Source organism: Aotus nancymaae, unplaced genomic scaffold (assembly GCF_030222135.1).
Source record: "Aotus nancymaae isolate 86718 unplaced genomic scaffold, 86718_ANA_hifiasm-v0.15.2.pri h1tg000041l, whole genome shotgun sequence".
Classification (NCBI taxonomy): domain Eukaryota; kingdom Metazoa; phylum Chordata; class Mammalia; order Primates; family Aotidae; genus Aotus; species Aotus nancymaae.
Window position 1 is genome coordinate 43,804,474 of NW_026988455.1, and position 16,396 is coordinate 43,820,869.

Consider the following 16,396-nt stretch of genomic DNA (forward strand, 5'->3'; position numbering starts at 1 on the left):
AGTTGAGAGGTTTTTTCTGTTTAGGTCTTATTTTTCAACTCTTCTCATCTTTCTCACTCTCCTCTGCCCTTTCCCTGAGCATTTCTTATATTCCTTGAGTTGTGGACCCCAAATTGGCGGAGGTCAGAGATTTTTTTTTGGCTTGGCATGGAGGATGGAGCTGCCTCTGTCTAAACCCAGGTGCCAGCTGGTGGTGCTGCCAACTTCAAAGCCATGTGATTAATAGACAACACCCCTAACCTGTTTTGAGTTAGTAATTGTTTATAATTAGTCAGCAGAGTGGCCCCACATGGGAAACTTTTCTTGAGAGAAAAGATTTTTTTAGCCTTGGAGTAAATTTTTATATAATCGAACCCAAACTTAAGAATATACAGTCACGTATATCCATATAATCTGGATGAAACTGGGCTTAGATTTTTTTTTGAAACTGAGTCTCACTCCATGGCCCAGGCTGGAGTGTAGTGGCACAATCTCAGCTCACTGCAACCTTCACCTTCTGGTTCAAGTGATTCTCCTGCCCCAGCCTCCTGAGTAGCTGGGATTACAGGTTCCTGCCACTATGCCTGGCTAATTTTTGTATTTTTAGTAGATACGATGTTTTGACATGTTGGCCAGGCTGATTTCGAACTCCTGGACTCAAGCAATTCACCTGCTTTGGCCTTCCAAAATGCTGGGATTACAGGTGTGAGCCACTTCGCCTGGCCCAGGCTTAACCTTTTAAAACACAAATGAATTAGGATTATGTATTATGTCTGCTCACCATTGTGTGCACCAATCATGGTTGTAATAAATCTGTATTTTGTGTCTTCCATGTGTGTAGAAAAGGGTTTAATGCTTTGTTTTCTCATGAGATCTCAACACATATTTTATGTTCAAATTTTATCTTTAAAATCCATTTACGGGCTGGGTGCGGTGGCTCACACCTGTAATCCCCACACTTTGGGAGGCTGAGGTGGGTGGATCACAAGGTCAGGAGATCGAGACCATCCTGGCCAACATGGTAAAACCCCGTCTCTACTAAAAATACAAAAATTAGCTGAACGTGGTGGCACACGTCTGTAGTCCCAGCTACTCAGGAGGCTGAAGCAGGAGAATTGGACCCAGGGGGCGGAGGTTGCAGTGAGTCGAGATCGCGCCACTGCACTCCAGCCTGGTAACAGAGCGAGACTCTGTCTCAAAAAATAAAAAAAAATCCATTTACTTTTTTTTCATTGTATATTGAAATGAAACTAAACTCATCTACTTTAAAGGTGTACTTTAAAAACACAATTTTACACGGCTGTAAGAAAGAATGAAATCATGTCGTTTGCAGCAACACAGATGCACCTGGAGGCAGTTATCCTAAGCAAATTAATGCAGAAGCAGAAAACTAAATACCGCATGTTCTCACTTAGAAGTGGGAGCTAAACATTGGGTACACAGGGACACAAAGATAGGAACAGTAAACACTGGAAATTCCAAAAGTAGGGAGGGAGGGAAAGGAGCAAAGGTTGACAAACTACTTCTTGGGTACTGTGTTCAGTACTTGGTTGACAGAATCATTAGAAACCCAAACGTCAGCATCAGACAGTATACCTGCACCTGTACCCCCAAATCCAAAATAAAAATAAATTAAAATTAAATTAAAAAGGATTGGCTCGCACTGGGAAGAGTAGTCTCTTTCCAGCTAGAAAGTTGTGGGTATTTTCGTTTTTTAGAGACAACTCCAGTTGCCCAGTTTGGAGTGCAGAAGCTGTCTTGGCTTGTTGCAGCCTGGACCTCACAGGCTCAGGTGATTCTCCCACCTCAGCCTCTCCGATATCCGGGACTACAGGTGAACACCACTAATTTTTTTTTCTTCTTCTTTTTTTTTTTTGTTAGATGCTGGCAAGGACTTTCTTTTCTTCCCACGAGGTGTGCTGGGACACACCACTAATTTTTTAGTGGGCACATGACCAGCTAATTTTTTGTATTTCTAGTAAAGACAGGGTGTTGCCATGTTGCCCAGACTGGTCTTGAACTCTTGGACTCAAATAATTTGCCCACCTTGGCCTCCCAAAATGCTGGGATTATAGGCATGAGCCATGTGCCTAGGCAGAAAGTTTTTTTTTAAGATGTCAAACCATCATAACCTACAGAAGAATTAAAAATAATTATAGTACAGGCCAGGCACGGTGGCTCCCTGTTGTAATCCCAGGGCTTTGGAAGGTTGAGGCAAGAGGCTCATTTGAGCCTAGAAATTTGAGGCTGCAGTGAGCAGTGATCACACCACTGCACTCCAGGCTAGCAACAGATCCAAACTCTGTCTGTTAAAAAAAATGCAATAAGAAAATCTGAAAGTTAAAAAACATACAGTTTTAGCACAGATTTCATTTTTACTGAAGTTGCTTCAGCTCAGGCCAGCGTGATGCAAAGAAGTACAGTTGACACTTCAAACAGTACATCCCTATTTGGACCGAAGACATTGTTTCCTATCCCTGCCAGCTCCTAGTGATAACTCCAGTTTGCACTATCTATCCTTTCCAGCCTCCACAGGCTGCTTCTTTCAGATAAGGAGTTTCCCTTTATAAACCTGTCAGCTGACTATGACTCTGCTTTATTTTGTTTCTCATTTGTTTCTGTAAGCCCATCTGTTCCTGAACAGTCTCTGCTTATTGATTTGACCTTTATTTTATTGAGTGCTTGTAATAAATCCTGAAAGCCACTTATTGAAGGATTTTTAATATTTCTCCTCTCTGATGTACAGGATTCCAAAAGAGGATTTGGAATTGCAGTGTCTGGAGGCAGAGACAACCCCCACTTTGAAAATGGAGAAACGTCAATTGTCATTTCTGATGTCCTCCCGGGTGGGCCTGCCGATGGGCTGCTCCAGTGAGTGTCCGCCCTTGCCCCTGCCAGCCCCACCGGTTGGCCCTAGACGGGGTGTTTGGTTGGTATCCACTTTATAAAAAAAAAAGAGAAAGCAACACACTTTTATATAATGTTTGAGAAGTCTTCAAGCTGGAATGGAAGCCATCACATACCATGTTTGAACAATGTCCAGCTTAGGAGCAAGGAGGGCAGTTGTCTCCTAGGTTTAGGAATCATTTCTGAACATGGAGTTTTAAATTGGCGTGCTTCTCACCCCTAAGGTTTACCCAACACTATTTATATTTGTTTGAATTTATATTCTGTTTTTTTTTAAAGCCAGTCAAATTTAGTAGTGGGGGGTTGTATACCAACTTTAGTGACACTAATGTTAATAAGTTCTGATAACCCACTACCATCGGACTAGCCTTAATTTATATTCTTTAAGAATTTAATGAGGAGACTTTGGTTTATCGATTATCTTATTTGTAAGAAGGATATGGAATTTGAGAAAATTTGCTATAGGAAAACCACAAGTTTTCCAACTGCCAGCTTTCTGGCCTGAAGAGGTAATGCCATTTAATTTTATTTTTTTTAATTAATTTTTTTTTTTTTTTGAGACAAAGTCTCTCTGTCACCCAGTCTGGAGTGCAGTGATGCGATCTCAGCTCACTACAACCATCACCTTCTGAGTTCAAGTGATTCTCTCCTGCCTCAGCCACCCAAGTGGCTGGGATTACAGGTGCCTGCCACCACACCCAGCTAGTTTTTGTATTTTTAGTAGAGACAGGGTTTCTCTACTAAAAATCCAAAAGACCAGGCTGGTTTCTAACTCCTGACCTCAAGTGATCTGCCCACCTCAGCCTCCCAAAGTGCTGGGATTACAGGCATGAGCCACCACACCTGGCTGGTAGTGCCATTTTAAATGATGCATGCCTGATTCCCACAGGATAATTTCTTAGGACAAAATCTAAAGCTAAGTGTATGGCTGCATTGGCTAAATAGCTCGAAAGTTTAGGTTCTATTGGTGTTTAAAGCTTCTGCGAGCTAAGCACAGTGGCTTACGCCTATAATCCTGTACTTTGGGAGGCTGAGGTAGCAGGAATGCTTGAGGCCACGTGTTCAAGACCAGCCTGGGCAACATAGTGAGACCCTGTTGTGATTGCATGCACCTACTCGGGTCCCAGCTACTCTGGTAGCTGAGGCGAGGAATCCTTTGAGCTCAGGAAGTTGAGGTTGCAGTGAGCTATGATCAGTCATGTTACTGCACGCCATCCTGGGGGAGAGAGGGGAAGCATGCCTCTTAAAAAATAAAATTATAATTAAGAAAACCTCTATAGTCTTATCAAAGTTAGTAGTCTTTCATATGGAGAAATGCAAAATTTTAAAGTGATGTTTGGGATGAACTGGAGCAATAGGATTCTATGATCTCAAAATTACTTTAAGAATCTGAGACAAGCTCTTGGCCCTTTTCCTGCACAAAAGCACAAATGGATATACACCTACTTTGAGGGAGTGTTTTTAGATTTTTCTGAAGCCCACGGTTCACCCCAGGCAATAGGGGACTTTTTTTTTTCTTTTTTTTTGGTGTTCAGATCTCACCATCGTCAAGTACCTCCCGGTGTGACCCTGTGGTTCAGGGAAATCAGGCCTGTCTCTTCCCGGATGATTTCCATTTAGACACTCAAAATTGAGCTGTGTGGCTCCCAGTTCCTTTTCTTGGATGATCTCAGTCCGAGTTGACTGGGCCTTGGGCGCCACCAAACACTGAGCCCTTTAGAAAGCCTTTCAGGTCGATTTGCTGCTTCTGTTTGTTCCTAGATAAATGATTTACAATGAATAGATGGGAGTTTTTCATGACCCATTTTTATTTCTTATTTACAGAGAAAATGACAGAGTGGTCATGGTCAATGGCACCCCCATGGAGGATGTGCTTCATTCGTTTGCAGTTCAGCAGCTCAGAAAAAGTGGGAAGGTCGCTGCTATTGTAAGTACTGGGTTTGCTTTCAGCTCGCCTCAATAGCCTTTGTTTTTTTGCCCAGAAGAAAATTACCCCTTGCTTTTAAGCATTTGACAGAATTACGTAACCTAAGGACTGCTGTTCTTGGATCCTCAGTACTTTTGGAGGGTGTGAAGATGTGTGTCAGTTATCCTTCCTGCCTTTCCTTGTGTCTTCTCCTGAGGCCAGTGATTCTCTGATCTGAGTGAGTTTTCCTTCGGAACAAAGTTAGGCAATTGTTCCCTAAGAGGATTAGCTAGATTGAGAATACTGGTGAAACAGTATTAATTGGCCAGGCACGGTGGCTCACGCCTGTAATCCCAGCACTTTGGGAGGCTGATGCGGGCGGATCACGTGAGGTCAGGAGCTTGAAACCAGCCTGACTGACATGGAGAAACCCCGTCTCTACTAAAAATACAAAAATTAGCCGGGCACGGTGGCGCATGTCTGTAATCCCAGCTGCTCGGGAGGCTGAGGCAGGAGAATGGCTTAAACCCACAAGGCGGAGGTTGCAGTGAGCCGATACCGCGCCCTTGCACTCCAGCTTGGGCAACAAGAAGGTGTGTTATATCCTCAGAGACTAAGAGTTTCATTAGAAGACAGTCTGTAGTCTTCATTCATCTGTTCATGCACTCATTCATTCACCGGCTGAGAACTGTGAGCTGGATGCCACTTGGCCCTGGGGCCAATCTGTGCTGTAAGGTGTGTTCACTCCGTGGGGCAGGTAGACATGCAAAATGAGAATGGTAATAAAGTTGCTTAGGGGCAATACTAGTAGGGATATACCCAAATGTATGGTATTCAGTGTTTTTCAACTTTATATTATGAAGATTGTCAAACAAAAAGGGAAGTGGAAAGATCAGTGTAATAAACATTTCTCTTCTAAAACATTACTATTCTGCCATCTTTACTTGGTCTCTGTATGTATATAAACACCAATGCCTTTTCTTTGAAACAGAGTTTCACTCTTGTTGCCCAGGCTGGAGTGCAATGGCGAGACCTCGACTCACCACAGCCTCCACCTCCCAGGTTCAAGTGATTCTCCTGCCGCAGTCTCCCAAGTAGCTGGGATTACAGACATGTGCCACCATGCCCAGCTAATTTTTTTGTATTTTTAGTAGAGACAGAGTTTCTCCATGTTAGTTAGGCTGGTCTCAAAATCCTGACCTCAGGTGATCCTCCTGCCTTGGCCTCCCAAAGTGCTGGAATTACAGGCATGAGCCACCACACCCAGCCAACACCCATGTCTTTTTGGCCAACCTACAGGCATGACAGTTCATTTCTACTTACTTCACATGCATTTCCTAAGAATGAGGACATTCATCTATATAATACTACTATCGGATCTAAGGAAAGTAGTAACTTTACAGTGTCATCTAATACGCAGTCCATAGCTCAACGTGTCTTTTTTGTTTTTACAGATGGGATTTTGTCGTGTTTCCCAGGCTGGTCTTGATCTCCTGGGTTCTCAGAGTGCTGGGATTACAGGTGTGAGCCACCACATCTGGCCGTCAAAATGTCTTTGATAGATGTTGTTTTCTTCCCTATCCAGGATCCAAAGTTCACTCATTGCATATAATCATTATCTCTTTAGTTCTTTTAATCTAGAAGAATCCCTCTTTCCCCCTGCCTCTCTTCCCCACTCCCCACTTTGGAAATGGCATTGGGCCAGGCTCAGTGGTTCATGCCAGCACTTTGGGAGATGGAGGTGGGCAGATCACCTGAGGTCATGAGTTCAAGACCATCCTGGCCAACATGGTGAAACCTCGTCTCTACTAAAAATAGAAAAATTAGCCGGGCATGGTGGTGTGCGCCTGTAGTCCCAGCCACTCGGGAGGCTGAGGCACGAGAATTGCTTGAACCTCGGAGGCTGAGGTTGGACTGAGCTGGTGCACTCCAACTTGGGCAGCAGAATGAGACTCTGTCTCAATAAAAAATAAAAAATTAAATAAATAAAAATGGCATTGACTTCTCTTCCTTACAGTTTTTAAAATTTATGCCTAATGCATAGTTACAGGGTGGATGTGATTAATACATTCATATGATTTGTGAAATTCAAATCAGTGTATTTGGAATGTTCATCACCTTAAATATTTGTCTTTTCTTTATGGTACAAACATTCAGATTATTCTCTTCTAGTTGTTTTGGAATGTACAGCAGATTGCTGTAAGCTGTAGTCAGCCTACAGAGCTAACATTAGGTCTTAGTTCTTCTATCAGACCATGTATTGTACCCATCAATCAACTTCTCTTCATCCCCCCTTTCCCCCTAAGCAGCTATATATAGAATGTCACACTTTCTGGATTTTTGTTTGAGTTTTATAACTTAGTGGTTTGGTTGGGCCTCTGAGGCTTTTCAAACTTGCGTAGAAGCAGATTTTGGAGGTACTATTTTATTATTACCTTAATTCAAGGCACTGTACTCAGAGCTTCACCATCGTTGTCTTATTCCAACCTGTGAGATTTTTATTCTCCGTTTCCAGATGAGGAACCTGCACCTTAGTGAGTCCACAGGGATACAATTTAATTGAAAGCAGAACCAGGGCTCTTAACCACTGCCTTCTCCACGTTCAGTTGTGATTGTCCTGCGTCCACACTGAGTTTGTTTTGATAACAGGTGGTCAAGAGGCCCCGGAAGGTCCAGGTGGCCCCGCTGCAGGCCAGCCCTCCCCTGGATCAGGATGATCGGGCTTTTGAGGTGATGGACGAGTTTGACGGAAGAAGCTTCCGCAGTGGGTATAGCGAGAGAAGCCGGCTGAGCAGCCATGGGGAGCGCAGCCGCAGCTGGGAGGACAGCCCGGAAGGGGGACGTCCCCACGAGCGGGCCCGGAGCCGGGAGCGGGACCTCAGCCGAGACCGGAGCCGCGGCCGCAGCCTGGAGCGGGGCCTGGACCACGACCATGGTCGCGCCCGAGACCGCAGCCGAGGCCGGAGCCTGGAGCGGGGCCTGGACCACGACTTTGGAGCATCCCGGGACCGCGACCGTGACCGCAGCCGCGGCCGGAGCATTGACCAGGACTACGAGCGGTCCTATCACCAGGCCTACGATCCGGACTACGACCGGGCTTACAGCCCAGAGTACAGGCGCGGGGCCCCCCACGATGGCCGCTCCCGGGGGCCCCGGAGCCGCAGCCGCGAGCTCCCACCCTCACGCAGCCCCAGCACCGAGCCGAGGGGACGGCCGGGGCCCATCGGGGTCCTTCTGACGAAAAGCAGAGCGAACGAAGGTAGGCATGTTTGATGCAGGAAGAAGCACCGTTGTAATAGGAATAGCTAACTTTTCTTTCTTTCTTTTCTTTTTTTTTAATAGAGTCTTACTCTGTCGCCCAGGTTGGAGTGCAGTGGCGTGATCTCGGCTCACTGCAACCTCCGTCTCCCAGGTCCAAGTGATTCTCGTGTCCTAGCCTCCTGAGTAGCTGGGATTACAGGTGCCCACCACCATGCCCAGCTAATTTTGTATTTTTAGTAGAGACGAGTTTCAACATGTTGGCTAGGCTAGTCTCGAACCCCTGAGTTCAAGTGATCCATCCATCTTGGTCTCTCACAGTGCTGGGATTATAGGCGTGAACCACCGTGCCTGGCCAGCAATAGCTAACTCTTGTTTTGTTTTGAGACAGAGTCTCATGTCTCACTCTGTTGTCCAGGCTGAAGTGCAGTGGCGTAATTTCGGCTCACTGCAACCTCCGCCTCCCGGGTTTAAGCAATTTTCCTGATTCAGCTTCCCCTTGTAGCTGGGATTAGAGGTATCCACTATGGGAGGCTCAGGTGAGCAGATCACTTGAGGTCAGGAGTTCAAGACCAGCCTGGCCAACATGATGAAACCCCATCTCTACTAAAAATACAAAAATTGCTGGGCATGGTGGTGGGCACCTATAATCCCTGCTTCTCAGGAGGCGGGGGTTGCAGTGAGCAGAGATTGTGCCACTGCACTCCAGCCTGGGTGACAGAGAGAGACTCTGTCTTAAAAAAAAAAAAACCGTGGGATGGGACCCCAGAGTTTCTGTGTTAATAAGCTCTCCTAGTGGCCTTGCTGCATCTCAAGTGGAAAACCACAGTGGAGGACAGTACTCTGCCTAATCATGATTGAGTTTCTGCTCTATGCCAGGGGCTATATTGAATATTCTCTTATGTAGTCCTCACAAGAACCCTTTGTGTTAGGAGGTTTCATTCCTGTTTTACAAGTGAGGAATACCATGATACACAGGGATGTTATTTATTTATTTTTGATATGGGGTCTCACTCTGTCACCCAGGCTGGAGTGCAGTGGCATGATCTCGGCTCACTGCATCTCCTGAGCTCAAGCAGTCCTCCCACCTCAGCTTCCACCACCTGCAGTAGCTAGCTGGGATTACAGGCATGCACCAACACCATGCCTCGCTAATTTATTATTATTATTATTATTATTATTATTATTATACTTTAAGTAATTTTTTGTTTTTTTTTTTTGGTAGAGACGGGGTTTTACCATGTTGCCCAGTCTAGGATCCACATGCCTTTGTTGGGATTACAAAGTGCTTACAGATGTGAGCCACTGTGCCAAGCTATACAGAGGAATTTATAGGGGACATTTATAGGTGAGGAGTCTAAAACTCAGACTGGGGAAGTAACTTGCCCATGTCTGGAAGCCAGTAAATAAGGGTGGAGCTGGAACTCGAACTCCGTCCTCTGGAAATAGGTGATTGGAAACAAGTAGGTGAGTGAACAGGGCTTTTGAGCCTAGTGTTGAAATAGTCCTACCATCATTTCTTGTCTTCTGACATTTTTTTTTTTTTTTTGAGATGGAGTTCTGCTCTCGTTGCTCAGGCTGGAATGCAATGGCACTATCTCAGCTTACCGCAACCTCCACCTCCCAGGTTCAAGCGATTCTCCTGCCTCAGCCTCCCGAGTAGCTGGATTACAGGCATGCAGCTAATTTTGTATTTTTAGTACAGACAGGGTTTCTCCATATTTGTCAGGCTGGTCTCGAACTCCCAACCTCAGGTGATCCGCCCGCCCCAGCCTCCCAAAGTGCTGGTATTACAGGTGTGAGCCACCTCACCCGGCCACTTGTCTTCTGACTTTTAAGATTCCTTGTAGCGTGTAACATTTTTAATCTTTCGTTCTCTTAATTGTTCTCATTCTAAGAGGAAAAAAAGAGCACCTGAGGATGCAAAGGATGTTTTAGGTTTGGGATTTGGATTTTGATAGCCTATTGCATGAGAGAGTTTATTTTCTTTGGTTTTTCATGAAGAGTTGAGTTATGTTACTAGGTGCCTATTGAAATAACTGAAGAATAATGGAAAGATGCGAATAGTGAGATACCTGGAGTCCAGTCCATGAAAATAAACGGGAATGTTGAGATTGCAGTATCTCCCTGAAGAATGTGAATCTTAGGAAGTGTAAGGATTTCACAGTGGTTTTTTTCTGGAGTATAGTGGCACCATCTTGGCTCACTGCAGCCTCCATCTCCTGGGTTCAAGTGATTCTCCTGTTTCAGCCTCCCAAGTAGCTGGGACTACAGGCACCCGCCACCAGGCCTGGCTAATTTTTGTGCTTTTAGTGGAGATGGGGTTTCGCCATGTTGGCCAGGTTGGTCTTAAACCTTGATCTCTGGTGATCTACTCACCTCGGCCTCCCAAAGTGCTAGGATTACAGGCATGAGCCACTGTGCCCGGCCAGTTCCACTTTATAAAAGAAAAACTTTTTCGGCCAGGCGCGGTGGCTCACTCCTGTAATCCCAGCACTTTGGGAGGCCGAGGCGGGCGGATTACGAGGTTAAGAGATCGAGCCCATCCTGACCAACATGGTGAAACCCCGTATCTACTAAAAATACAAAAAATAGCCAGGCGTGGCGGCGTGCGCCTGTAGTCCCAGCTACTCGGGAGGCTGAGGCAGGAAAATTGCTTTAACCTGGGAGGCGGAGGTTGCAGTGAGCCGAGGTCGCGCCACTGCACTCCAGCCTGGTGACAGAGCGAGACTGTGTCTCAAAAAAAAAAAAAGAAAGAAAAAAATTTTTCTGCATTTTGTTAAGATTGCACAATAATTTGGCTATCATTGTCTAGGGTTGTATAAGAATTAATCTTTAAGGAAATCTGATAGTAAGTGAGACCTGCATTTGATTAAGAAAAAATATGATCCATTCATATGACCAGCTATTACATTTCACAACACCAGTTGTCTTTCTTAGAAGCTGATCAACTGATTTTTTTATATTCATTTGTGAAATGCCCCTATACACACCAGTAGATCTATTTGCAAAATTATAATGAGTGCATTTTGAGGAAAATGCCAGAGAGACGTTATCACCCAAGCTTGTCTCACCCAGCCTTCTGTTCTGGGCTGCGAGGCTGTTTGACCACTAGGGGATCGCCATTCATGAAAGTAGCTTTGCCCTTCCCTTATTCCTTTCTTGACTATCAGCTTCCTAGAGGGCTAGGCATGGACCACAGCACTTCTAACCGTTGTGGTAAGATCTGGCTGACAAGTTTACCGTAAATCATTTGAAACTTATTTTAAAATCGACTTCATACCTTGCCTAAATTGTAGAAGTTACTTTGTTTTGTAATTATAAGATTTTTAGTCTGAACAATAATACAAAATTTGAAGGCGTCTGTTTTAAACCCTGCTCTTCTACGAGGTCAGGAGATCAAGATCATCCTGGCCGACATGGTGAAACCCCATCTGTACTAAAAAATACAAAAAATTAGCCAGACATGGTGGTGTGCACCTGTAGTTGTGGCTACTCAGGAGGCTGAGGCAGGGGACTCATTTGAACCCAGGAGGCGGAGGTTGCAGTGAGCCAAGATTGCGCCACTGCACTCCAGCCTGGTGACAGAGCAAGACTCTGTCTCAAAAACAACAGCAGCAACAAAAACCCTGTTCTGTTGTGGTAGTTTCTTAAATTTGAAAATTTATTCTTAAAATAATGTATTTTTACAAGTTTAAGTAAAACCAGAATAGTCTAAATGGCATTGAAAATATTTTAAAATATGCATACTTAGTAATTACAGTGTTTTTTCTTTCAATAGCAATTCAGAGTCCATAAACCCTCAAAGCTATGCTGGTTTTAGTTAAATGCTTTATTAATTGCTTTGCCTGACTTCTTTACCCCTTTTCTTTACCTACTGGATTCCTTTCAGTGCCAAGCTCCATATAATCTAAAATGCTAGATTATGCTATTTGCATAATCCTGTAGACAGTCTCATTGCCATCAGAACATGCCTATTAAGGTGTGCTGAATTGTTTTTTTTTCCTCCCCCAACATTTAATTTGAAAAGTGTCAATTTGGCCAGGCACCGTGACTCACACCTCTAATCCCAGCACTTTGGGAGGCTGAGGCTGGCGGATCACCTGAGGTCAGGAGTTTGAGACCAGCCTGACCAACATAGTGAAACCCCATTTCTGCTAAAATACAAAAACTAGCTGGGCATGGTGGCATGTGCCTATAATTCCAGCTACTCTGGAGACTGAGGCAGGAGAATCGCTTGAACCCAGGAGGTGGAAGTCACAGTAAGCCGAGATCACGCCTGTGCACTCCAGCCTGAGTGACAGAGCAAGACTCTGTCTCAACAAAAAAAAAAAAAGAAAAGGAAAGAAAAATGGTAATTTTATAGCAAATAGACATATAACCTTCACCTCGTTTCACCAGTTGTTAACATTCTGCCACACTTACTTTTTTTTCTACTCCTTTTTCTTTTCTTCCTCCTACTCTGTCACCCTCCTTGTATCTCTCTCAGTGGGTTTCTTGGTACTGTTTAAGTAAGTTGCAGCAACTCACCATTACCTATACATATTTCAGAGGTATCTTCCAAGGATAAGAATATTCTCCCACATCAGTCACTGTAATACCATTATCACACTTAAGAAAGTTAACATTAATATCCCTTTCATATATTATAATTTATTTTCAGATTTCTCCAAAATCATGTAATTCATTCCCCTCCTCCCACCCCTATTGGATCAGGGATCTATGATGGTTCATACCTTGCATTTGGTTTTTATGTCTCTTTGAATGTAGAACAGTTCCTCTATCTATCTCTTTTGTTTTTTATGGCATTGACTTTTTTGAAGAGTTCAGTCATCATACAGAATTTCCTAGATACAAAATTAACTTTTTATTACTTATTTTAAAATAGCCCTGTGAACCAGACTAAGTCTTCTGAACAAGTTGACGACATATGTGTATGTTCATGTGCTTGTATTCTAGAGTATGGTCTCCGGCTTGGGAGTCAGATCTTCATAAAGGAAATGACCAGAACGGGTCTGGCAACTAAAGATGGCAACCTTCACGAAGGAGACATAATTCTCAAGGTGGGCAGATGAGGGCAGAGAACAATAGTGCGCATACTGGCGTTCATAGCCTGCATTTCCACATTCAGGCACCAACACGGTGAGCCTTAGCTGCCATGAGAGTCAGTGATAAGACAGAGGTGGCAAGAACAGCGTAATGAGATTATTTTTTCAGAAAAAACAGACATGGAGGGTTGTAACAGTTGAATGTCACTTTAGAAAACAAAAACAAAAAACTCCATGAATATTTTTTTTTTCTTCTTTATTTAAAGTTTAGGTCCTTATTCCCTAAACTAAGGAAACACGAGAAGGCAAGTTGGTTGTATGTGAATGCTGAATAATGAGTAGGTCTTGTAAACCTCTCCAGTCAGGAAACACGTTCCAGTAGTAAACCAAACCATCGTCTTGAGCTTGGAACTTAAATAAATTAGCAGAGTAACTCACACCTGTGTTTGGGATCCAGCATGCAGGATTGTATTTAGTTTAAAGGACAATTCATTTTTATTAAGTCATCTTAAAGCCAATATCTGAATATCTGAGCAAAGCCTTTACATTTTTAGAAGGGGAAAATACAAATTTTCTACTGTGAATAGTTTTATTGCATTTAACATTACCATTCTTCATACACACAGATCAATGGGACTGTAACTGAGAACATGTCTTTAACGGATGCTCGAAAATTGATAGAAAAGTCAAGAGGAAAACTACAGCTAGTGGTGCTGAGAGATAGCCAGCAGACCCTCATCAACATCCCGCCCTTAAACGACAGTGACTCAGAAATAGAAGGTAAAGGAGGAGGCTGTCAGCTCAGCTGGAAGTAAGGAAGGCCATTGTAGCTATCCAGCTGGAAGTTAAATGTCCAAGGAGAGCACCCCTTTAAACCTTAACCCTCAAAGGTCACTGTTTGTTGTTATTTGCTTATTAATGTGCCTGTTGAAATTAGGTTTTCAGTATAAAATTCTGGTGCACTTGCGAACTCTCAGAGAACTATTGATTAGGCCACTGAAAGCAAAACTGGTCAGCAAAAAACAATGTGTGTTTGGGTAGTTCAGAGAACTAAACATATAATTTATATATTTGCTAATTGCTCTTTATTTATTTATTTATTTATTTTTTGAGATGGAATCTTGCTCTGTCACCCAGGCTGGAGTGCAGTGGCACGATCTTGGCTCACTGCAACCTCTGCCTCCCTTGGTTCAAGTGATTCTTCTGTCTCAGCCTCCTGAGTAACTGGGATTACAGGCGTGCGACACCATACCCAGCTAATTTTTGTATTTTTAGTAGAGATGGGATTTTGCCATGTTGGCCAGGCTGGTCTCGAACTCCTGACCTTGTGATCTGCCCGCCTCGTCTTCCCAAAGTGCTGAGATTACAGGCGTGAGCCTCCGGGCATGGCCTTAATTGCTCATTCTTAAAAGTGGCTATTAATATTTCTAACAGAGAAAACAATTTAGAGGATAGCTAAAACAGGTAGATGCTAAAAAAGAACCAAAATGGCTAATATTGTGGCATTCATTAGTTAGCATTCTGCATCACCTCTTCCCTTGTAAAGAGCTATATTCATTATTTGAATATGAATTTTACATAGGATAATATTTTAACCTTGTAAAAATTGCCAATAAAAATAATCACAATATATCCTACTGAACCATCTACTGTTGCTTTTCTGCAGAAAAGTTTAGAAAATATTCAATTAACCAAGTTGTAAAACAGGCTTTTGTTGATTTATTTTTTAAGGAATTTCTTTATAAAACCTTAAAACTTAATTCAGTGTCCAGTGTATCAGAAGTTGTTCATCACTGTTACGGTGCAGTGCAGGAAAACAAAAAGAGCATGAGGAATAACGCCAGCATATTGGGGGGTCTGCCATTTATTTCCTTGCTGCTCAGTGTGTGGTCCTCCCCGCAACCCCTGAACCCAGCTGCATCTGCATCATCGGGGAACTGGATGCTACTGCCAAATCTCAGTCTTCCCCCCACCGCCCCACAATAACTGCGTCCTAACAAGATCCCTGGGTGATTTGTGTGCACCTTAAAGTTTGAGAAGCACTGGGCTGCTTGGGAAGAATCAGTGTATACTTCTGTGATCTCATAATAGAATTTTGACTCTTCCATAGCAGTTTTGATGGAAAATGAGACAAAAGAGAAATACACAATTCTAAATTTGCTTTCCCCTTTATTCTTTAATACCTTTCCCTTTAAACGAGCACATTTTTCACTGGGGGAAGACTATTAGACTAATAGCACGTTTCCTGCCTACCTTACTTCCATTTCCCGGGTTTCCCACCCAGAGAATAGTGCAATTTCTCTGGGTAGGAGAATATTTAAAATATTTTATTTGAAAGTCTTTTCTTATTTTTGAAACTAGATATCTCAGAAATAGAGTCAAACCGATCATTTTCTCCAGAGGAGAGACGCCAGCAGTATTCTGATTATGATTACCATTCCTCAAGTGAGAAGCTGAAGGAAAGGCCAAGGTAAGGTGACATGTATTTTCCTTTGTACATGTCATTGTGAATGTACACACGTATGTATTTATGAAACTGGTATCTCATAAGACATTAACATGTGGCACATGCTTAAGTTCCAGAGAAGACACGCCGAGCAGATTGTCCAGGATGGGTGCGACACCCACTCCCTTTAAGTCCACAGGGGATATTGCAGCTGCAGTTGTCACAGAGACCAAGAAGGAACCCACATACCAAGAGGACTCCCCAGGTCAGCCTTTAAGACCACTCGGTTTCACCAGTTGTGTTCAGAAGTGTGTGCTTGCACAGCCATAACAAAGAGTGAAATCATGTCCTTTGCAGCCACATGGATGCAGCTGGAGGCCGTTATCCTCAGCGAATGGACACGGGAATGGAAAACCACATAGCACATGTTCTCACTTTGAAGTGAGAGCTAAACACTGGGAACATAATGGACATAAAGATGGCAATAACAGAAACTGGGGACAACTAGAAGGGGGAGACAACTGGAGGGGGCGATGGAAAGGGTTAAAAAACTATTAGGTACCACGCTCACACCTGGGTGACAGGATCAGTTGTACCCCAAACCTCAGCGTCATGCAGTATACCTCTGTAACACACCTGCATGTGTGTGCCCTGAATCTAAAATAAAAGTTGAAATTATAAATATATATGTAAATACATATATAGTATACATATATGTATGTATATGTGTGTTTGTATACACATATGTACATACATGTATATAGGCACATATAAATAAGTGTGTACTTAATTCCAGAGGGTGGCTGAAAGGGAAGAGAGATATAAAAAATTACATATGGAAGAGACCTTCCT

General features: G+C 43.4%; 1 protein-coding gene across 9 annotated transcripts in view; it reads left to right on the forward strand.

Moving 5' to 3' along the window:
• TJP2 (tight junction protein 2) overlaps positions 1 to 16,396 on the forward strand; it is a 110,960-nt gene that overhangs the window by 67,526 nt on the left and 27,038 nt on the right. For all 9 annotated transcript variants that reach the window (XM_012453685.3, XM_012453666.3, XM_064361682.1 and 6 more), the window contains 7 exons: positions 2,726 to 2,850; positions 4,711 to 4,813; positions 7,442 to 8,051; positions 13,010 to 13,113; positions 13,725 to 13,878; positions 15,460 to 15,568; positions 15,676 to 15,809. In XM_012453685.3, the coding sequence (XP_012309108.2) occupies positions 2,726 to 2,850; positions 4,711 to 4,813; positions 7,442 to 8,051; positions 13,010 to 13,113; positions 13,725 to 13,878; positions 15,460 to 15,568; positions 15,676 to 15,809 (1,339 nt within the window). The remainder of the gene's footprint in view (positions 1 to 2,725; positions 2,851 to 4,710; positions 4,814 to 7,441; positions 8,052 to 13,009; positions 13,114 to 13,724; positions 13,879 to 15,459; positions 15,569 to 15,675; positions 15,810 to 16,396) is intronic.